The following is a 23,489-nucleotide window of genomic DNA, read 5'->3' as shown; positions in this document are numbered from 1 at the left end:
TTCAAATAAGCTTTTTTGAGTAAGTTGTGAGATGTGGAGGTTTTTGGGTTTTTTTAATAAGATGTGAGGTTTGGGCTTTTCTGAGTAAGATGTGAGGTGTAGGTTCTTTGAGTAAGATGTGAGGTGTGGTGGGTTTCAGGATTTTCCATGGGCTCCATATTGCTTAATTTAGCTGTTGAAGTAATAATGTGCTGGTACTAACCACCGCATCCAGGTATATATCTTGTGATGGTTCCTGACTTCTGTCTGTAGATAAATTTCACTTACTTATTTTTCTTGGAATGGAGAGTGTTTGTCACGTCCTTTTGGGAATGTAATAGGCCTGGATTTAATTATTAGACTGTATGTGCCCTTTTTGTTTCTTCCTGCATGGACATTTTCTTTCTCTGCCTCGTTTTGTTGCAACTACCTTTGTTCCATCCATTCTAAAGCAGATGGGCAATTCGTATGCGGGTCAGCTGCGCACCACGCGTTTCGAGGAGGTCCTGCACAACTCCATTGAGGCGTCTCTGCGCTCCAGCACCGTGGTACCCAGACCCGTGTTCTCACAGCTCTATCTGGAGCCAGAGCAGAGGCCCGGCGTTCCGAATGGTAGGACTCACTCCTCAGCTACTAGTGGTACACTGGTTTCTGAAGACTGTTTCTGTTGTGTGTTGATATCAGGACCAAACGGTCCATGCCAGCAAAACAGACCATCCTGAACCTTAAATAAATCAGTTGGGTGTTAGATATAGTAAATCAGCTGCTTTACTACATTGGTGAGATTCGATATAGGTTACAAACTGATAAACCGCAGCCAGCCACACTACTGCATGACCCAAAAATGTCCAGTCATGAAGAAAAACTGTTGAACAGACTTGTAACACTATCCTGTATATAGACCACGTACAGATTTGTAAAAGACTCCCATAAAAAGAAGAATCCAGCAACATGACAGCCAAAGGTTCACAAGATGCAAACCTCTGGCCAGGTCAGACCCCCAAATCTGAATCCCAGTGAGACCTGAAGGCAAAACCTCTCAAAACAAGCCTGAAAACAACTGTATTCCGGGCTTTGAAGAGCATTATCAGGGAAGACTTCCAGCATGTCGTGATTTTATGCTAGGCTAACTAACAAACTCAAGAGTCACAAATTGTGTTTTCAGAAGGCCAAATGGAGAATGAGGAAGATGATGATGAGGATGGCTCAGAGTCTAACAGTCCTCCCATTCCATACCAGATAAAGCCTCCACCAGAAGGCTGCTGCACCACTGATGGTGAGAGCACAAGAGCTGCATGGTAACCACTGCGTCAAACAGCACAAATATGATGTCATACCACTGCTCTCTGGAACATGTGGTTGTGCAATGCTGCAAAGTAGTGCTTACAAAGTACCCACTGCATCAGAATGCTGCAGTCCTGGTTAAAACAGCATCACCCAGGAAGTCAGAGCTTTTTTGTGTGTTTGATCGGCATGCTGGTCAGAAATGGCAGTGATAAATGGATTAATATACAGTCATTTTTCCTCATTCTACAGTGTGCCTTTCATTTTTAAACTAGCAATTTTGTCAAGCCTCCCCTGAAGTTTGGTCATATTGCAGTTTACATTTGCTGTATGTGGCAATTTCCTTACTGTTTAGTAACCCCATTGTTTACACTGTGTACTGTGTTACACTTAAAGATTAGTTCCATTACAGCGCTGATTCAGTTTGTCACATAAAGTGCGGTACTGCTTGACTGGTTAGAGTGTGGTACTGCTTGAGTGATTTGAGTAGTACTGCTTGAGTGGTTAGTGTGGTACTGCTTGACTGGTTAGAGTGTGGTACTGCTTGAGTGATTTGAGTAGTACTGCTTGAGTGGTTAGTGTGGTACTGCTTGAGTGATTTGAGTAGTACTGCTTGAGTGATTTGAGTAGTACTGCTTGAGTGGTTAGTGTGGTACTGCTTGAGTGGTTAGTGTGGTACTGCTTGAGTGGTTAGAGGGTGGTACAGTTTGAGTGGTTTGAGTAGTACTGCTTGAAAGGTTAGTGTGGTACTGCTTGAGTGGTTAGTGTGGTACTGCTTGAGTGGTTAGAGAGTGGTACTGTTTGAGTGGTTAGAGTGTGGTACTGTTTGAGTGATTAGAGAGTGGTACTGTTTGAGTGGTTAGAGAGTGGTACTGTTTGAGTGGTTAGAGAGTGGTACTGTTTGAGTGGTTAGAGAGTGGTACTGTTTGAGTGGTTAGAGTATGGTACTGTTTGAGTGATTAGAGAGTGGTACGGTTTGAGTGGTTTGAGTAGTACTGCTTGAAAGGTTAGTGTGGTACTGCTTGAGTGGTTAGTGTGGTACTGTTTGAGTGGTTAGAGAGTGGTACTGTTTGAGTGGTTAGTGAGTGGTACTGTTTGAGTGGTTAGAGTGTGGTACTGTTTGAGTGGTTAGAGAGTGGTACTGTTTGAGTGGTTAGAGAGTGGTACTGTTTGAGTGGTTAGAGTGTGGTACTGTTTGAGTGGTTAGAGTGTGGTACTGTTTGAGTGATTAGAGAGTGGTACTGTTTGAGTGGTTAGAGAGTGGTACTGTTTGAGTGGTTAGAGTGTGGTACTGTTTGAGTGATTAGAGAGTGGTACTGTTTGAGTGGTTAGAGAGTGGTACTGTTTGAGTGGTTAGAGAGTGGTACTGTTTGAGTGGTTAGAGAGTGGTACTGTTTGAGTGGTTAGAGTGTGGTACTGTTTGAGTGGTTAGAGAGTGGTACTGTTTGAGTGGTTAGAGAGTGGTACTGTTTGAGTGGTTAGAGAGTGGTACTGTTTGAGTGGTTAGAGAGTGGTACTGTTTGAGTGGTTAGAGTGTGGTACTGTTTGAGTGATTAGAGAGTGGTACTGTTTGAGTGGTTAGAGAGTGGTACTGTTTGAGTGGTTAGAGAGTGGTAGTTCTTGCGTAGTTGCAGGAATAGGAGAGGTACAGCTTTGGTATGGTTGTACATGTATAACTGTACCAGTTCAGTGTACAGAACAGTACAACAGAATTATTCAATAAAGCCCTATACTGAAAGCTCATTTGTGTAGTTGTGATTAAATCCACTTTAACTAATTAACTAATGTCTGTCTTTGTATGCTTGACAGGGTTCTGTCAGGCTGGGAAAGACCTGCGTCTGGCCTCCATGTCTGCTGAATGTGTAGATGTACCGACGGGATTCCTGCTGGTTGGGGCCAAGTCTCCCAGTATCCCTGACCACATACTGGTCTGTGCAGTGGACCAGCGCTTTCTCCCAGATGAGCGTGGGCGTAATGCACTTTTAGGTCAGAGCCACTAGGGTTCACATAGGCGCCCAGTGTTATGACCTCATTACTGCGAATGGTAGCATCTAGTGAGCTAATACTGGAAACCAAATCCTCCCTGCCCAAAGGCATATTCGTGGTGAATGTCAGTTTGAGGATCTTCTAACCAAAATATCAAAGATTGTTACCTACTGAAAACCTTTAGAGCAACTAACCAAATTCTTACTATCAGCTTTAAACCCAAATGTTGTACCCAGAGTTTAAGTGAATCAATGCACTTGTGGAGCTTAATGTTGTGGAACCTAATGTAGAGTGCACTCAAATTCTGGACTTTTTGCATAGTAATAATATATTTTAAAAAAAAGAGAGAGAGAGAGAGAGAGAGAGAGAGAGGGCTGAATTCACAGAAAAACTGAGGGAGAGAGAGAGAGAGAGAGTGGGGTGGTCTAAGCTCCGGTATCTGGGTCAGGGCACCCCAGTCTGGTGCACATGGATTTGCACTTCTCCCAGAGATGTTTTTAACTCATGGTCTGGTTTCTATGGCCCCTGCATCAGCTCAGAGCCTACGGTGACTATGGAAACAAGCTAACAATGAACACAGCCAACTAAATTTCAGCTGGTTTGTGCTTCAGCCTCTGACGCAGCCAAAGACGATATGCCACATAATGAGATGATGCAAGTGGAGTGACTCAGAAGAGAACAGTTGTTCGCTCTCTTATAGACGCCCTCACAGGACTCTCCTCTCTGTTCTTTAACATACTTTACTGTTGGAAACACTATTTATGTGCAAATTAGCAGACTGCCCACCTGAATACTGCGGACCTTAATTTATTATAATTTGATCATAATTTTCAGAGATGCTGCATGTCTCTTTCTATTATGATAAATTTGTTTATGAAAGTTGCTATCTAGTGTTGGTTAAAGGAGGATGGATTTGGCTGCATCTCATTACTGGCTTGTTCATTATGGCTCTAGATCTTTATTCCTGCTTTGTTAAAAGCACTACACAAATAAAATTTAAAATGATTGACTTGAATGGTTCTCCAGGCTTCTCGGGGAATTGCGTTGGCTGCGGCGAGAAGGGCTTCCGCTACTTCACCGAATTCTCCAATCACATCAACCTGAAGCTCACCACGCAGCCCAAGAAACAGAAGCACTTAAAATACCACCTGCTGCGCAGTGCTCAAGGGGTGCTTGTTAAGGGCCCACCCATTTGCTGGAAAGGAATAAGTAAGGCTCGCCTATGCCTTTCTGCACATAGTAGTAGAGTGGTGAAGGTTTTTAACTGGGGTGAGGTGTGTGGTATAAGGTTGAATGGTGTTTTTCTGCGCTCGTCTTTGTGTAGATGGCCGTGCAAGACAGACCTCCTCTGTGGCTTGTACTGAGCAGCCAGCACCTGGTCCTGGGGCTAATGACCCTCTGGCCAGCTCAGGACATGCAGGCCCCAACTCAGCCAGCTACACAGGTATGCTTACATAGCTGTAAATACAGACAAATCCATACTCTACCTTGAATGACTGTGATTTCAGAAAATCAATTTAGTCTAGATAGGCAGAAGAGCTTGATTAATTATTTTCTAAAAATAACTTTTTTGCACGTTCTTGATGCTACAGGTAAACACAGAACATTTTAATTTTGTAAGTTTACAGTAATATCCTTTTTTAGTATTTTACTCTGTGCATAATAAACGTCCAGTTAAGGTATTATAATACAAGTGAAAATTAATAGCTTGATGACATTCTTTGTAGTTTGTATGATTTCTTGCACGGCTGTTCCACAGATCTGAATGGCCATCTCCATGTGTCTGAAACTTCCCTTCCCATGACCAATGGCAGCCACATTCCCATATCCCAGCAGCCTTTGCCCCAGGCAAGCCTGGCAGCTTATGGCCCAGGAAGGCTCACAGTTATTGGTAATGCCTTCCAGGAAAAGCCACTTTGATACTAAACCAAAAAATAGCTTTGGTGTGCTAAACTAGACAAAGGAGAGACTCCCACTGTTTAATTGCCTTAGGTGGGGGTGGAGGAGGGGTTGGGGATGGGCTGTGGGGGGTTCTCCTTGTCAGACTTCACACCTCCATGAAAGAGAGTGTTTCCTATTTAAAGTGCCTCATGTGCTTAAGCCCAGCTGTATAGTCTAGTCCTTTTCCTCTGCTGCTTTTGTTTTCACTGTCTGTTATTATTCAGCTGTTGGCGCAGTAAAAGCGCTTCCCTCTCAGGCCGGCACCTCCATAAAGAGCAGTTGTTTGAAAAAAAAAAAAAGCTCTTCTTTTTTTCTCCCTTTGCCCTCTCATGGTCAGTGTTGTTGTAAAATGCAAAGTTTTCTTTGTGAAACAGAATTTAGTAGTGGGGTTTCACACCTCATCATTTGCTTCCTCACTTTTCTTGACCTGTAACATCAGAATACAAAACACATGTGCTATCACAGTCTACTTACAGTAAAACTGAGTGACTGCTGAGTAGACCCAAGGCTTCCCCAATATTAATTAATCATCACACTCCATTATGTTCACACAGGAACAGTATCACTTGTCAGTATCACAATGTTACATTGCAGTGTTTAGCAAGCCACATATTTTATTTTTCCAAAAGTGGTGATCCCATTTCTCCTTTAAGGTTCCATTGCAAACACGGGGCCGCCCAAAAAGAGACACAAGGGCTGGTCTCCAGAATCCTCAGGACCCTCTGAAGCTGCTCATAGACCTGCTCCATCCAGCACAGTCGGTGCCACAAAGTCAGGTACATACTTCTTTGGATTGCTGTTCACTACCTCAGACTTCAAAGGGTGAAATCTGTTGAGGTTTTTTTTTTCAGCTGTTCAGTGGATGTGAGTCAGCAAGAACATGTGCTCTAGAGAAGGTTCTGCTGTCTAGGAAGAACGTGATGTTAGAGATGTCTCTCATTAGTCCTGGAATGAAGTGTTCCCAGCCAGTACTCAGTGGCCAACTGCAGAGTAGAGTGCAAAACACACACACACACAACCACACACACACACAATATAATCAGATGCCTCAAACGGTGATCAAAGTTGCTTGACATTATTGTGATTTGGGATTTAGGTTTGTGCACTTTGTGTAGGTGGATGCTAGCTCTGCAGCTGTCACTACTTCTAGTGCTTAGCATTGCTGAATGACTGTGCATGTCTGGTCTGGGTGGTTTGTATGTTAGCACAACTTCAGCTGAATACATATCAGAGATTTCAAACTGTCGCATTGTTGCCAGTACATCACGCTGAGAGTTTTTGTGTGTGTGCATGTAGCAGACAACAGGACTTCAGGATTTCTGTGTCAGGGTTCCTCACCACTCTTCCCTCCAGGAGAGTCTGTCACAGTGCCTGATAACCTGCTCCAGACATGTGGACTGCAGCCAGTCATCTTTAAAGGTGAGATGTGTTCCATAGCCTGTATAAGCACAAAGCACATTCATAATGCTCTGTGGATCTAAATATGTACTTTAAGGTTCATATACTCCATAACACCATTCAGAAATGTCAGAAGGATTTATTAGCATGCCTGCATGTGTTATGCTGTCGTTGGTGGTTTAGTCTGGTATGAGCTGCATTTGGCCTTAGTGCAACACTGCCCCCATGAACATTCACACCACCTGGGTCACCACCATGTCTGCATCCATGTGTGTGTGTATCTGTGTGTGCATTCATGCGTTTGGGTGTGTGCATGCATGTGTGTGTGTGTGTGTATCTCTGCAGGTCACGGGGCTCTACCACGTCTGTGTGGGAACACAGGTGAGGTACTGGTGAATGGACGGCTGCAGTCGTGCTACCAGGGCTCACAGACGCTCCCACGCATCTATGAACAGCATGGCGCCTCATCCATCCAGCCACTCTCCACTGAGATGCAGATCCTTCTCACCATCTACTACCTGGTGCAGCTCGGTGAGAGAACCAACTGTTCACACACTTAATACTGAGTTACCACACACACATTAATGCCTAAGTTGTTCAGTTAATGGCAGGTACCCACTGTAAGTACTATCTAGTGAGGCGCACCTGAAACCAGAAAAAAAAAAAAATAAAAAAATAAAAAAAAAAAATATATATATATATATATATATATATATATATATATATATATATATATATATATATATATATATATATATATATAAAAGCACTTTGCTTGCACAGCGGCTGAAAGATCTCTGTCCAAAACGTCCTGTTTCTCTGGAAACTCCGTACTTTACTACAACTTTGAATCTCTCACTCTCTCTCTATCTCTCTCTCTCTCTCTCTATATATATATATATATATATATATATATATATATATATATATATATATATATATATATATATATATGCACACACACACACACACACACACTGCCTGGCCAAAAAAAGGTCACCACATGGATTTAACTAAGCAAATAGGTAAGAGCCTCCCATTGGATAATTACTGCATTTGTTAAACAACCATGTTGAAAGACACATCCTGTGGTCGTGGAAAAAATGTTAATCTGTTTCAGAAGGGTCGAATTATTGGCATGTATCAAGCAGAGAGAACATCTAAGGAGATTGCTGAAACTACTAAAATCGGGTTAAGAACTGTCCAATGCATTATTAAAAAGTGGAAGGACAGTGGGGAAACATCATCTTTGAGGAATGAATGTGGTCAGAAAAAAATCTTGAATGATCGTGATCGGCAATCACTTAAACGTGATGAAATCAAATCGTAGAAAACAACAGTAGAACTCAGTTATATGTTTAATAGAAAGTAAGAAAGTAAGAGCATTTCCACACGCACAGTGCAAAGGGAACTCTAGGGATTGGGACTAAACAGCTGTGTAGCCTTAAGAATCCACTTGTGAGGCTAACCAGCAAAAACGGCTTCAATTTACTAGGGAGCATAAAGATGGAACTCTGGAGCAATGGAAGAAGGTCATGTGGTCTGATGAGTCCAGATTTATCCTGTTCTAGAGTGATGGGTGCATCAGGGTAAGAAGAGAGGTGGCTGAAGTGATGCACCCATCATGCCTAGTGCCTACCATACAAGCCTGTCAGGGCAGTGCTATGATCTGGGGCTGCTGCAGTTGGTCAGGTCTAGGTTCAGCAACGTTATGTGCCAAAGAATGAGGTCAGCTGACTACCTGAATATACTGAATGACCAGGTTATTCCATCAATGGATCTTTTCTTCCCTGATGGCACGGGCATATTCCAAGATGACAATGCCAGGATTCATCAGCTCAAATTGTGAGAGAGTGGTTCAGGGAGCATGAGACATCATTTTCACACATGGATTGGCCACTACAGAGTCCAGACCTGAACCGCATTGAGAATCTTTGGGATGTGCTGGAGAAGACTTTGTGCAGTGGTCCAAATCTCCCATCATCAATACAAGATATTGGGGAAAAATTAATGCAACTCTGGACAGAAATAAATGTTTTGACATTGCAGAAGCGTGTGGAAACGATGCCACAGCGAATATGTGCCATAATCAAGGCTAAAGGCGGTCCAAGGAAATATTAGAGTGTGACCTTTTTTTTAGCCAGGCAGTGTGTGTGTGTGTGTGTGTGTGTGTATGCATTTAGAAAACGGCCATTTATTATTACTATTAAAATTATTTTCAAAAATATAAGCCATGACTACATAGCAGGTATAAGTATTCTGTACATGTGATAATGATCTCATCTGGATTTTCATGCGGGTCATCCCAGCCCCTGACCAGGTGCCCTTGATGGAAGACCTGGAACAGATCCTCACGCGTTCCTGGCGTGAGTCACATCTAACAGAAATCCGGCAGTACCAGCAGAACCATGCCCAGTTTCCCACCCCTATCCTGGGGCTGGCCCAGCCTCTCACCTCATCCCAGTTGCCCTGGCTGGCCAAGCTGGCCACCAGCTCTTGTGGAGAGTCCGTGCTGGTGTTGGACACGATACCATCTCTGGCTGAGGCGCTGGATGACACCTTCCAGAGATTGTTGGAAGGCAGGCTGAGTCAGACACATTATGTGGTCATCATCTGCATGGGCAGGAGCCAAGAGACTGAGTCCTGCGTTGTAGTAACAGGTAGGAAGCTTGTTTGAATGCCAGATGTTGTGTGGGCTGGACAAGCTCATGTAATTTGGATATGAGGACATATTAACAGATCATGTATTGACAAATTCATTTATTATTCAATGTGTTCTCCCTGTGAAGTCATAGACTTCTCCCAGTGTAACAGCTGGTAACTACCCACTCGAATAATGGTACCATTCATATCTGAGAGCTGGGGCTGAGTGCTAGCTTCCTGCTTTGAGACCATAGCCTAAAACTGTAGCAGCTCAGTGGTGTTTGTCAGTGTAGCCAAGAAACTGTACACAAGCACACAACTGTCTATTATTGCAACAGGTATACCAATTTGAGTAACTCCATTTTGTCCTTCCATACAGCCAGGATCTGAACCTGAATCCCATCTGTCATCTGCACTACAATGTAGCACTTTTACTGGTCCAGATTTGTCTCATTTTTAGACAGCTCAGTTAAGATGTTTACCACCTGTAATAAAAATGCAGAAGGTCTGAAGAAGACAAGTTTGCTAAAATATGTTTATGGGGTTTTTTGTGTTTATTCATGGTTCTTCATGGTAAAATGAGATCATGAACTATGCTTCATTGTTTTCTCTGCAGGGAAGCACCAGACACGAGCACTTGCAGAAAGCATGATCTCTCCCAGCGACTGCATGAGGGAGATCAGGCAGGAACTCTCCTCTGGGATGACTGCAGAGCTAGAGGCCTCCTTTAGCTCACTAGGGCCAGGTAAGGCTGCTTTCCCTTTAGAAACGTTCTCTTTATTGCTGATGGGGGCCATTTCCAGCACACCATCCCCAACTTGCACCAAGGGAGAGAATTGTGCCTAGATCAGTCCAAATGGATCTGCAATGTTTTAACTCCAACCTCTCATAACACTGTTAGATGAAGATTTGGAGGCTGTGTTGGAGAAAGCCAGTCTGGAGAGTGCTAGCCCCTCTGCTCAGGGTTACAGACAGGAGCACACTGGAGAACCCACTTGTTCAGGTAAATCTCATTCTGTAAACACGCCACATCCTATCATGAAACTCTGCACCTGAATTACCCTGGGAAATACAGGTGGCTTAGGATGAAATCCATATGCAGTATCTAACCCAGTAACTCTTTAACAGAGTACCGGGTCACGTGGCATGAGATCCGGCCCATTCAACTGGCAGTGGCTCGGAAACTGCTGTCCCACGTGTGTGCCATTGCCGATTCCAGCACACACAACCTGGACCTTGGTTCGTTCGACAAGGTGGAGTTCCTGATCTGTGTGCCTCCCTCCGAGGTCACCTTTCAGCAAGTTGCCCAGCACCTCTGCAGCTCAGGTATAAGATTGGGCTTCTGGCCTTATGACCACTTGCATTTAGCAGAATGGAGCCTTATAGTTTGCCAGTGCAAAGGTAATAGTTAGATTAGTAACTAGCCTATTCCCACTGCTTTGGTGGTTTGTTCTTCCGCAGGGGTCCTGCAGGAGCTGGGTCTGGACCAGGATGGCCCATCTACAAAGGGTGCTGAACAGTATGTTGTAAAGCTAGACCAGAGTGCAGTGGCAAAGATCAATGGCCTCATTCATAAATCCAAGTTGAACCCCTACACCCTCTTCATACTGGTGCATGACCATGCACACTGGGATATTAGCAGGTAACAGCACTCTCCTGTTTTCCATTTTTTGTAAATCCTGCTTGCTCAGTCATCATCAGCACTGTAATTCCGTCTGCATACTGCAGTGAACAGTACGGCAGACTCGCGGGCGATCCCAGCTCAGGAATGGTAGACAGCCTGCTAAACTCCAGGCAGATTCAAGAGGCGGCCAACATCTTGACTCTCCACGTGACATCATTCCCCTTCGCCCTGCAGACTCAGAACACACGCATCAGCCCTTATAATGAGATCCACTGGCCATTCAACAATGTAAATATATTAGCACTTGCTTAATGTATTAAACAGTTACTCAGTGGTGCAACAGAAAAGTGCTGGTTCAAGCCCCGATGAAGTCACAGCCATCGGTGGCCAGACTTAAAGGGGGCAAAACTGGCACTGCACTCTGGGTGGGGAGGGATGGTGTTATTTTGTTCCCTGTCGACCACAGTGACACTAGCCAATTGTGGATGTCTGTGTGCTCATGATTGCTAATGAGGGCAGTTAGCATTTTCTTCTGTGTGTGTTTCACATTGGGCAGCAGCTTGAAAAGATATGGTGCTTGCCCATATCCTGCACAGTGGTATTTGTCATATGACAGACGAGAGCTGATTAGCTATCTAACTAGCTAGTCACTGGAAGGGAAGTTGGGAGAGAAATGGATTAAAAATGGGGAAAAAAAAGTATTAAACCCAGAACCACTCAAAGATTCCATAGTCATTTTAAAGTTTGATTTTTTTACTATTAGAGTTTAATAATAATTCTGTATTTGTAGGATGTGGATCTGTATCAGGAGAAAACAAAGTACTTTGGTGTGACTGAGCTTTTGGAGTCCACTCGCTCGGGGAACAGTCTGCCTCTGCTGCGTTTTGACAGCTCGTTCGAGAGCATGGTGGCTGCACTAGAGGAGAGGTACATTCCTACCCGTTACCAGTGCACAGTGCCCCTCTGTAAACACTGCAGAACTCGTTCTTCCTACTTCACTGTTTCCATGAACTTGGTCCTATAGACAGAAATGATCATTAGTATATTCATGTAAGTGCAATTCTCTTATTTATATTAATTTATGCATACTATACTAGTTAATGAAATGACATGTACAGGACATGCTGTGCCTACAGAAGGTTTTCAGACCCTTACAAGTACTACACATTTTCATAAGCTTCAAACTCATCAAGTGGATTCAAGGCATTTCTTTCTCATTAATCTACACACAATACTCCACAAAGCAAAAACAAATTTTTGGAATATTTTGTAAATGTATTAAAAAATTAAAACCTGAAATATTACATATTTAAAACCCTTTAGTATTTTGGCACCTTTGGCAGCAATAATAACCTCAATTCTTCTTGGAAAGAAGCTTACAAGCTTGCCATAGCTTTTCGCTTGGAAGTTTCTCCCATTCGTCTTGTCAGAATATTTCAAGCTTGTCAGTTTTGATGGAGTGTTGGACCACAGCCATTTTCACATCTCTCAAGATATGCTCTGTTGGGTTTATGTCTGAATTCTGGCTGGATACATTCACAGTTTTCCTGAAGCCACTTCTGTTTAATCATGAAAGCATTTCAAACATTTCAAGGACCACTGGTAGAAGTGGGATGCACCAGAGCCCAATAGTGAGTGTCATAATGAAGGGACATTTAACATATGAAGGGACTGAATATAAATGCAGTATTTCAGTCATTTATTTTTAATACATTTTCAGAGTATTCCAAAAAAAAGATTTTTGCTTTGGAATTGTGCCGTATTGTGTGTAGAGATGATTTATGATGAGTCTGTAACATGCCAAACTGTTGGAAACTTGAATGGGTTTGAAAACTTTCTGTAAGCACTTTATGCTGTCCATATGTAATGTATGCAAATTTGTTTTTGTTATTGTTTGTTTGTTCTTTTACTCACACTGAGGAATACCCTTTCCTCTGAAAGGTTCCCCAAGCTGCACAGTGTGGTGATCCGCACCCAGGTGCTGCTGCGGCACTACTGCATGGCACTGCTGGCCACGGCCGGCGGCCAGACCCAGCTACAGAAGCACACCTCCGTGGAGACACTGGAGATGGTTCAGTGCCTGCTGGGCGTGGCCGGCTCCTGTGGCAGCCGACACGGCCACATGCTCCTGCTCCGCATCCCTTTCCCGGTGCTAGCGGCGCGGGCACACCAGCGGCTCTGCCGGGTCCGTGACCTCCTCGGCCTGCACGACCGCTTTGAGGTCGTGCTGGGAGACCCCATGTCAGGGATCGTTGTGGGAAAGCACTTCCTGAATCAGCTGAAGGTATCTGCCCACTATGTGTGCTTCCTAATCATCCGGAGAGACGTGTCCATGTTGTCTGTGACCGGTGTGTTAGTGGCCATATGCTGCTCATCCGTATGTATCTGTAGATATGGCTGAAGATCCAAGACCCGGACTGGACTCCTCGCACGTATCTGGAGCTGGAGGCATTACCCTGCATTCTTATCTTTACTGGCATGGACCCAATGGGAGAGTCCCTGCCAAGGTACACACACTTAATCTCAAGCACCATCTGCTTTAACCTGTAACTACTCAGTCTGAGCATTCCATTAAGGAAGATTATCAGTCTGGCAAGGTGGCATTTGGCTTTACTGAGTATAAATAAATATGTATATGTTATGTCATCTTGTCCTGTAAAAAAATACTATACACTGAATATACACTGAATGATGATTTTATTAGGTACACCTGCTTTGTAGCGATATTGAATGAACTGCTCCATAGTGATTTATCCAGTATATGTCGTTTTAACTTTTAATGGCCTAATTTTAATTAAAGGACATGTGTATGCTTTTAATATACATTTATACTTGAACACCTAAGAAATTATAAGCTATTTATCTGGACTGTATGTATGTTTTACATGTCATTTGCATGTAAAACCCTATTTAAAAAACTACTAAAATTACACATTAAAAAACCTAATCATATATACAATACAACCAGTACAACAATAATAGCAAGTTTTGGGTTGTTTGGGTGTGTGTGTTTTTGTGTGTGTGTGTGTGTGTGTGTGTGTGTGTGTGTGTGTGTGTGTGTGTGTGTTTCAAAAAAAGAAACAGGTAGATGGTTCTTGTTAGGCATTGCTACCTGCTGTATCTCCAGCATAAGGTTTTTGCAAGAAAATGTTTAGACAATCATCAGTCCTCTTTTCATGAAAGGGGTCACTGAAGTCTTGGCACAGTTGTGCAGAGAAGACAATTTATCATGAGTTTGAGTTCTGAGTGCATAGATCTAACTAACTTGTCAATACGGAGAATCATCTAACCTCAGAATACTAAGAACTGACCAAAAGGTTCCACTAGCAGGTATACCTAATAATGGGATGAATCAGTATAAACCTATTTCAAGTTTTATTAAAAAAAAAAAAAAAAGTCTAGAATTTTCATTCTGAACTAAACACTTTTGAATGACCTCTCCGAGCCTAGCCAATATGGGCTTGACAGATTGAGAAATAACAGATGCATTCAGTATCATTAGTGATTACTGGAAATAAGTCACAGACATCTTAGAGGAAATGAATTAGCTGAAGCATCCTGGAAAAAATGGGAAGAATCTTACCAAGCCATATATTATCTAATGACTACGACTTAGACCTCATCTCCTTTTTTAATGTAACTTTACATCAGCAGACGCTTTATATGATGGTCGATGCAAAGCAAAAACCTTTTTGTAAAGGTGCTTCGTTTTATTTCCAATTACTTTCATTTATACTACATTTCACATTAGACATAATTGGGAACCTGTATTCTTACAATAGGCACTATTTGCCATGCCGTGTGCGTCTCACTGTGCCGCGTTTGATGTGTGACCTGCAGGTCTCTGAAATACTGTGATCAGCGTGTTCTGAGCTGCTGTGCTCAGCAGCGCACAGCCCTGGAGCAGGAGCTGGGCCTGGCCGCCTACCTGGTGTGGGCGGAGCCACGGAGCGAGCGCAAGCCGCCCACCTCCAGCGACCTGTCCGAAAGCGACCCCGACAAGCCGAGCAGCACTGACAACGAGGAGGAAGAGCATGCGCTCAATGGTAAGGCTTTCGGGAAAAGTGGGGCACAGTTCAAATTACCAGCATCATCTGAAAGGGAATTGACAAAATTCCCTCCTAGTGCTGCTGTGGTGGGAGGGGAGAGAGCATGTCCAAGAGTGCAAGCTTATGACTTACATTACAGGTTAGAACTGTGCACTCAGTCTTTAAATGCATAACATTGTGTGTGGTTTAATTAACAACTCAGAGCTCCATGAGTAATATATTTTGGCTACAATGTTCAAGCTCAGTGGCAGAAGCTGTTAATTTATTGATTTGTTTATGTGAATTGGTCTTTTGGTCAGAAAGGAAAATTCATTTGCAAATCGCATTTCACTAATACAGATGTTTTGACCTGAAGTGGGCAGGAAAAAAAAAAAGAGCCATGAACTGAGTGATAAACATTGTTGTCATCTGGCTGAATCAGATCTATGTTGCAGTCAGAAGATAATAGTGATAGAGATGTATGGCGAGGGAGAGCATTGGGCCCACACTGTGTGTGTTGTACACATCCTTCTGCCGCGCTACTTTGGAAGAAGAGATCTCTCTCCCAAACCTCCATCTCCTCAGCCTCCTCCAACATGCTTACTATAACAGAGAAAACAGTGCCTCTGGAAACTGCGTGTCCAAAAGCATAGTTGCTTCCTTGATTTGTGTTATGATTAGTAAGCAATATATAAAAAATAGCATATTGCAGTTAATGCATTGAATTGATCAGCTACTTATTCCAAAATTATTTGTTTATTTGTGACATACAGCTTCATAAGCAAAAATATATAATTTTATCTGTACTCTTTTGTTGTTGTTTTTTTTTAAGGTAATGTAAGTCATGCTTTGTCAACTTTCCTCTGATTTTGTTTGTGCCTGTTGAAGCATCTTTAGATAATGGTGTTTGTTGCATTTGTTGGCATTTGGTGTGTTCATAGTACAGAAGTTTGATTTCTTTTGTGGAACATGACTTTTGAGAGTGATTATAATAGACAGCAAGCAAGCAAGGGATTTAGTGTGATGGAATTTCCTGTGAAACCCTTTCCTGTTATAAGTCCAGTTCTAATATTTAAAGTAATCTTTTCTAGCATGCAATGGTGCTTTATTTTTTTTTAAATGCACACCATTTAAAGTATTACTTTGCTTACCTGTACTCTCTGCCTCCCCCTTGTGGTTTGCAGTGAATAGTGCACTCCCCGGACTGGATCAGTCCCAGAATCCACAGTCTGACTCCTCCCCTCACAAACCGCACAAACTGAGCCTACGCCAAGCCAGTGTGAGTGATGATACTCCTCAAGCCTATAGGCGATCCTCCAAGTCAACGTCCCCTGGCTCCTCATCCACGCCAGACTCGCCCCTGCGCTACTCCTGCTCCTGGGCCCGTGACCTCAACCGGCCCCCCGTGGTTCTCCTCCCGAAAGCCCTCTATGATCTCATCACCACAGTGGATTCCAGTGGCCTGCCAAAGTCGACATCTTTCCTCCCACACGCATCTGTGGAGTGGGACAGCTCCTTCAGACCCCTCCTCAGCAAGATGATGACGTGCACTGAGCAGTCTCTATACTACAGGCAGTGGACAAAACCCAAGCCCCACCACATGGACAGCAGTAACCGGTCGGAGGGCCGCAGCGACAACTTCCATCCACGCCGCCTGCTCCTCAGTGGGCCACCACAGGTAATTGTCTGTGTTAACAACAAAGCAATTTTGTAAGTTACTCTGGATGATAGTGTCTGCTAAATGCCATAAATGTATAATATGTCCAAAATATCATATCACAATGGGTTATAATACAAAATCTGCTATTGAGACACTTGATATTTCTGTGTTAAATGTTTCCAGATATTTATTAACATACTTCTGCATTACATGCACAGAGAAGGATAATTTCATGGAAATGTCCACATATGAGGGAGAAATATTGAGTTGTGCTGTCTGTCCAGGTTGGAAAGACTGGGGCGTATCTGCAGTTCCTGGGCATTCTCTCTCGCATGCTCATCAGACTCATGGAGGTGGACATCTATGATGAAGAGGACATCAACTGCCAAAGTACCAAACTCTTTTCAGCTTTAAACTTTAAAACCCTTTCACATTGTCATGAAGAATAGCAATGAATATGGGTCATATGAGGTCATGTGCACAAGACCTGTGGCTCCTCCCCAGGTTCCGAGCCAGAGTCGGGTCAATATCACCAGCCCGTTGCGTCCTGGCCTAACGCTGACACCATGAGGGGAATGCCTTTTGACTTCACCATCTATGACCCTAAATACGAGGACATCAGTGCCATCTACTCACCTGATTTCACTCTGAAACCAGAGAGTAAGAGCAACAGAAAACCAAATAAGCTGCGTAAAGCTCATTTGTCAGGTATATGCTGATTATGTGGTTTGTTATTAAATATGTTCAGATTTTCCTTATTTGGGTGTTTTTAAAGGAAACCACCGAAGGCAGGAGGATGTATACCTTCGGCGACGTACTGCACGGATCAAGCTCTCCAAATATGCAGCATACAATACTTACCATCACTGTGAACAGTGCCATCAGTACATGGGCTTCAACCCTCGATACCAGGTGATTATATGTTAGTCTACTATAATCAAAAGAGCAAGAGGGTGTGTACTAAACAACCTGAAAAAAAACTTCAGTTTTTTCACTTCTGCCCAGTTGAAAAAAAATGTCTATATTTTGCAATGGAGACATTGGAGTCAAAGTGACCTTACTTGGTAAAGAATTATGCACTTGGCCACATTTGCAGGGAAGATTTTTGAATGTGGGAGGCTGTACTGTGTTAAACCTTCGTTTAATCCTTGAAGTTGTTTCTTTGTGTTCCCAGCTGTGTGAGTCCACCCTGCACGCTTTCACCTTCTCTCACCTGCTGCTTGGTGAGGAGATCCAGCTCTATTTCATCATTCCCAAATCCAAAGAGCATCACTTCTCCTTCAGCCAGCCAGGAGGCCAGCTCGAGAGCATGAGACTGCCCCTCAGCTCTGATTGGGTACAGACTCTCGATTGGGCCAACCACTGATATCCAGGCAAAAGGGTGTTAGTTTACATCCATAATAGTGAAAGTTCAGTCAGACTTTAGTCTTTAGGAACTTACAGCCAAAGTCATACACGTTAAAAATGGCCTAACTGTGTTTATAGAATCCCGACTGCATCAAGAGCCCAATATTCACACCCACCACAGGACGCCACGAGCACGGTCTGTTTAACCTGTTTCATGCCATGGATGGAGCCTCCCACCTGCACATCCTGGTTATCAAAGAATACGAGATGGCCGTCTACAAGAAATACTGGCCTAATCACATCATGCTGGTTTTGCCCACCATCTTTAATGGAGCTGGTATAGGTAACTGTGATTTCCTATAACACTCAAAATAAACCTGCTAGGAGATGGATCATACGAGCTTACTCTAGTAAAATATTCATACATTTTCCATGACGTGGGGGGCAATTTCTGAACCCCTTGTAATATACTCCCCCTCTCTCACTCACATGTGTGCTCTCTCTCTCTCTCTCTCTCAGGAGCAGCACATTTTTTGATTAAGGAGTTGTCCTACCATAACCTGGAACTTGAGCGTAGTCGGAGGATGGAGCATGACAACCGGCTTCAGGACGTCTGGCCCTTCATCATCCTTGCAGACGATTCCTGTGTCATGTGGAATGCTGTGGACATCGACCCCAAAAGGTGACTCCATGGGGTACACTTTGTGGTGAAGGCCTTTCTCCATGTTCCTGTGAGCTCCCCTGCTTAGCTTAGTCATTATTCCTGTACATTAATTTTCCTCCTAAAAATACTACACGCAGGAACAATTGGTTGTTATGTGAGGGAAACTAGATAAAAGGACTGCAGATGACCCTTCAGAGCCCTTGTTCATTATTAGCATGTTTTTGTCATATTTTCCAAATTAGAGATATGCAGTGAAATGAAAACACTTCCACGTGTCTTCAGATTATATCCTTCATGGGAACATGTCTTTGATGTGATATATTTGTTTTTTCAAACGTGTGTGTGTGTGGTGCTCACAGCGGTGCAGTGGAATCCGAGCAGAATGTTTCACTGAAGCAGGTGCTGCAGCATATGGAGTCCTCTCCAGATATCACCCAGTATGGCATGTGTGGCCTGAGGAAGTGGTCGAGCTGGGGAGGTAGGACGGGACGATGCAGAGAGCCGTTTACACGGGGACACCTGCACGACTTTGTGCTCCTCAATGTGGACCTGACACAGGATGTGCGGTACAACCAAAACCGGTGAGCTCAGGCATACCCTCAGAGCTCTTCCTGCATACACAAAAGAGCTGAGCTGAATTTCATTGAGTGCCTCTAAGCTAAAATCTTACAAATGCATTTTTAAAAAGGAACAGAAAAGAGTAGGAAATTATATTCTTGAATTCATTACTCACAGATGTTTCCCCCGTCTTGCTCAACACCAGATTTACCTGTGATGACGTGGACTTCAACCTCCGCATTCACAGTGCTGGTCTCCTCATCTGCCGTTTCAACAACTTCAGCGTGATGAAGAAGCAGATAGCCATCGGAGGATACCGCACCTTCATCATAAAAACCAAGGTTGGCTCATCTCTTGAAGCCCTATAAACAACGCTTCATTGGTCTTCTCCTATTTTCAATGGTGTAAAGAAGAAAGAAAGAATATTACAGATGTGCTTTGGGAGTACTAGGACAACTTCACCTATACACGCATGAAGCCTGTTCGAAAGGCTGTAGGAATTAGGGTCATCCTGCTGACATCATCATCATCACGCTGACAGTAGAGCACAGGTTGGTGTCCTACTGCATCATCACCTCTAAACCTCTCTCCAGATGACAGATGTACCTACAACAGTACAGCCGTCCCAGTACATCTGTGCCCCAGACAGCAAGCACCTATTCCTGGCCACACCGGCCCAGCTTCTGCTGGAAAAGTATCTGCAGCACACCAGCCAGCGACTGTTCCCCCTGAGTGCTGGCAACTGCAGCCATCCTGTGCTCTCTGTCGACTGCTATCTCAACTTGGGCCCTGAGGTATGCCTCACTACCCACTGAGACACAAGGTTTACCCTGATCTCCACTGTCCCCGAGGCATGCCCCAATCCTCACTGTCCCCTGAGGTATGCCCCACTCCCCACTGAGACCCAAGGTATGCTCCACTCTCCAATGTCCCCAAGATATGCCCCACTCCCCACTGTCCCTGCGGTATGCCCCAATCCCCATTGTCCCCGAGGTATGCCCCAATACCCACTGCCCCCCAGGTATGCCCTGAGCCCCACTAAGGTATGCACTGATGCCCGTTACCCCTGAAGTATGCCCTGAACTCCACTGTCCCCAAAGTATGCCCCAATCCCCACTGATCCTCAGCTGAAAGGTCATGGAGGTCTGGGGACATTTTAGCATGGCTAAAAATAAAAATAAAAATAAGAAGACCAATGATGTTTAAGGTTATTTTAAAGGTTACTTAGTAATGCAACTAGTGCAGGGCTTTGATCCTGATATTGTTTGTGTGTGTGTGTGTGTGTGTGTGTGTGTGCGTGCGTGCGTGTGTGCGTGTGTCTCAGGCGACGGTGTGCTTTGTCAGCTCAAGGCCACACTCCATCAATATCAGCACTGCTGGTCTGCTCTTCAGTGGACTCCTGCTGTATTTTTGTGACTCGTTTGTCACGCCTGGCTTCCTCAAGAAGTTCCAGTTCCTGAAAGGTCAGAGTGCGACAGTATTTACACGTACATTCTCTCGAAATGTTGCCAAATCCATTGGCGTAAAATATTCACCAAATCCAGAATTCATCTTGTCCATAGTGGGGTTTTACAGTTCCAGTACTAAAACGCCAAATCACATTGTAGTGCATTCCATGACTCTAAACCAAATTTCCCCCAAGTAAACAGTCTCATCCATCCATCCATGCATGCAACCATGTCTAGTTTAAATCTTCCCCAGTTTCCACCTCTCCAGCCTTCAGCCTTTTAGGAGTTTCATGGCCATCAGTGCAAAACGTCCCTGTGTGTCTGAGGAAATTAGAAAGGTTTACTTATTTAACATTAATAGCTCTTTCTGCTGGCCCAGGGGCAACCCTATGTGTCATCTGCCCTAATCGGAGCGCCCTCCGTCAGACGGTGGTGCGGCTGGAGCTGGAGGACCGGTGGAGGTTCCGCCTGAGCGACGAGTTTCAGACAGCCAATGCCAAAGAGGACCAACCACTCTTCTTTCTCACGGGGAAACACATCTGACAGTCAGAAAGTCTCCAACAAAGAGCCGTGAACTATACCGTCTGTATATAGCTGTCTGTGTATATAATGGATACGGCGTTCTGAAGTTTCCTTTGTTTTGTCCTTGTTGTTTTGTTTGCATGATGATTCTGTTCTCTTTGATGGTTTCCAAAGAGACCAAATTAAATGTTACTTTTAACACATCCTTGGTTTTCATATCAGCAATATTACAAAAACTTCTATTTATTTTCACAACCATATTTTAATGACCATAACTCCTGTCTTAGTTTTTTCCCATTATTGCAACAATTTGTTCATGGAGAATTTTACAGCTATCAAATATAGATTTTGCAGATGTTTTGTGGAGAAAGAATATTTTTCTAGATGTTTCTTTTGCTTGTACTGTGATATCGTTACATCATCACATACATCATGCCATGTAAGTATGCTGGCTATTGTTATTTTTTAAGAGATTGCTTGTGTGGTTTGTACAGTTCAAGAATGTCTGTCTTTTTTTTTTTTTTTTGCTTTACGCTGCATCTTGTGCTGTTTCTCCTGCTATGCCAACTCTAGAGGGCGCTACAGTAATATCAGTTTCTACCTCCTCAATGTCTGTAAGTGACTGTAATGTCAAGCCCAAAACCCATCCATAAAAATGAACAGATTTATTAGAGTCATGGCTAAAATGTGTTTCATCAGTCAAATTAATGAAACCAAAATACAAACTTCCCCTGTATTAATAATAATAATACATAAAGTGTAGACAATAGTCATTATATCTATATGCTTAAAATCTTAGTGTTACTCAATGTAATGGCATAACCCTTTCAGTAGTGACTGAATTATGTCACTTCATAACAAGGTCACCAGCCAATGGCTACTGAAGTTGTTTACTGTATGCTACCTCTTTCTATTTCTACTGGTACGCATAGCGTCAGCTGTTGGCTGTATTGAGTGTCAGTAGTTAATTATACAAGCAGTGACAAAAGTGGCTGATAAATGATGAGTTTAAAGAACTGAATGTTAAACAGTCTGCAAGGAAATAGAAACCCTTCTGTTCCTGTAAGATTCTAGTGAATCTTAAAAGATGTTTGCAATATATGGCAATTAAGCATTAGTACAGTTGCCATGAAGGCCCAGATTTATCTATGAATTTATACTCCAAAATGTAATATTGCATCTTGTTTTCTATTATGTTATATATGTTTCAGCAATATTACTTTATGGAATTTACTGTTTAATTTTAATAAGGTAATTGATGTAACTATTGTAGCAAAAAGACTATGTCTATGTCTGTAATATCAGGGTGAAGAAAGGATTCGGGTTATATTCACTCACTACACATAAATAATAAGTAACAGCCTCCATTCCTCTCTGTGAGACAGATACAGTATGTCTATGATAATAACGTGCTATACAATAATCATTTCACATATCACAGTATCACCGTCCATGTTTTTCTGCAGAAGTGACTGGTGAAAGCCAGCCAGTTGAGTCATAGCAGCTGCCATAACAACAGTAGATAACATGAGCAGCTATTTATCATTCTATAGAAAAATGTAATGCAGAATTTTTAAAAAGCTGGTTATGGCAACATAGTGCAAGAAGGCAGTGCAGCTAGACAATCTCTAGCCTACATCTAAGAGGTGTATAGTTTAGGGTTGAGAATTAGCTCAAACAAGTAGGTAGAATTAAATTAATGTTAAGTTAAATTCATTAAATCAATCAGTTGACAGTTTTAAGTCCAAACTTTTAAACACCTATGCCTACATGACAATTACAACAGCACATACTCAGAGGGTTAGAAGCATTAGTGGAACTATCCTCACTGCATGTATGTGGATACAGTTCTCTTATATTGCATGTCACTGAAGTCCGGTGTAAAAGGAAGAAAATACATTTTCCAGTAGAGCAGAGCTGCAGATGCCCTGATTCTGAGAAAGGCTCATCAGTGTCAGAATGCTTTTAAAGATGTTTTAAAAATACCTTCCATAGAATTTCTTACTATAAAAATGGCTGAATTATTGAATTTACATTTAGTATCCAAATGATAAAGCCATTTTATGTTTGCAAACTTTCTGATAACAATAGTGGAGGGGTTTTTTTGTGTGTTTTGTTTTTTTTAGTGGGTCACATGACAGGTTCATCACTTTATGTTAAGGGGGTTAAAATGTCACTGTGCAGTTACAGACTATGTCCTATCTGTTTGCATGAAGAGTTCTTCATCCACCCAGTTTCTAACAGCAGGACCATTGCTGATTGGTCGTTATTTGGGCAGTTTACTGTTCTCAGTGGAGCATTAACACTGATGTTGTAGAGGCACCAATGTAGTTGTTGAGTTGGTACTGGTTCATCACTCAGTTACTGAGGCATATTTAACGGTTCTGAGGTTAGAAATTGACCGATA

At 43.0% G+C, this 23,489-nt stretch overlaps 1 protein-coding gene across 2 annotated transcripts; it reads left to right on the top strand.

Annotated features, from left to right (window-relative positions):
* Positions 1-434: 434 nt before the first annotated feature.
* On the top strand, positions 435-21,755 carry greb1 (growth regulating estrogen receptor binding 1). Of its 2 annotated transcripts, none has more exons than XM_035532484.1 (31): positions 435-591; positions 1,148-1,255; positions 3,073-3,249; positions 4,276-4,458; positions 4,574-4,693; positions 5,009-5,140; positions 5,844-5,966; positions 6,487-6,609; positions 6,934-7,119; positions 8,898-9,248; positions 9,848-9,976; positions 10,133-10,234; positions 10,360-10,557; positions 10,693-10,873; positions 10,960-11,143; positions 11,646-11,782; positions 12,797-13,139; positions 13,247-13,362; positions 14,696-14,901; positions 16,068-16,561; positions 16,828-16,933; positions 17,048-17,203; positions 17,319-17,455; positions 17,718-17,879; positions 18,029-18,233; positions 18,410-18,572; positions 18,914-19,135; positions 19,318-19,453; positions 19,706-19,906; positions 20,437-20,575; positions 20,940-21,755. In XM_035532484.1, the coding sequence occupies exons 1-31, from the start codon at positions 435-437 to the stop codon at positions 21,101-21,103; spliced, it is 5,541 nt and encodes a 1,846-aa protein (XP_035388377.1). In that variant the 3' UTR covers positions 21,104-21,755. The 2 variants fall into 2 exon arrangements, with proteins under 2 accessions (XP_035388377.1, XP_035388378.1); XM_035532485.1 differs by having other exon boundaries at positions 1,145-1,255; positions 6,544-6,609.
* Positions 21,756-23,489: the final 1,734 nt, after the last annotated feature.

The sequence above is a fragment of the Electrophorus electricus genome, chromosome 13 (genome assembly GCF_013358815.1).
Source record: "Electrophorus electricus isolate fEleEle1 chromosome 13, fEleEle1.pri, whole genome shotgun sequence".
Lineage (NCBI taxonomy): Eukaryota > Metazoa > Chordata > Actinopteri > Gymnotiformes > Gymnotidae > Electrophorus > Electrophorus electricus.
The sequence above is the reverse complement of the archived record's forward strand: the minus strand, read 5'-3'. Positions and strand labels throughout refer to the sequence as shown.

Excerpts from the sequence above, each read along its gene's own strand:
- greb1 (XM_035532484.1), top strand. The coding sequence starts at position 435 with ATGGGCAATTCGTATGCGGGTCAGCTGCGCACCACGCGTTTCGAGGAG. Across the intron at positions 5,141-5,843 it reads AGGAAGGCTCACAGTTATTG|GTTCCATTGCAAACACGGGG; the intron begins GTAATGCCTTCC and ends TTCTCCTTTAAG. Across the intron at positions 13,363-14,695 it reads ATGGGAGAGTCCCTGCCAAG|GTCTCTGAAATACTGTGATC; the intron begins GTACACACACTT and ends TGTGACCTGCAG.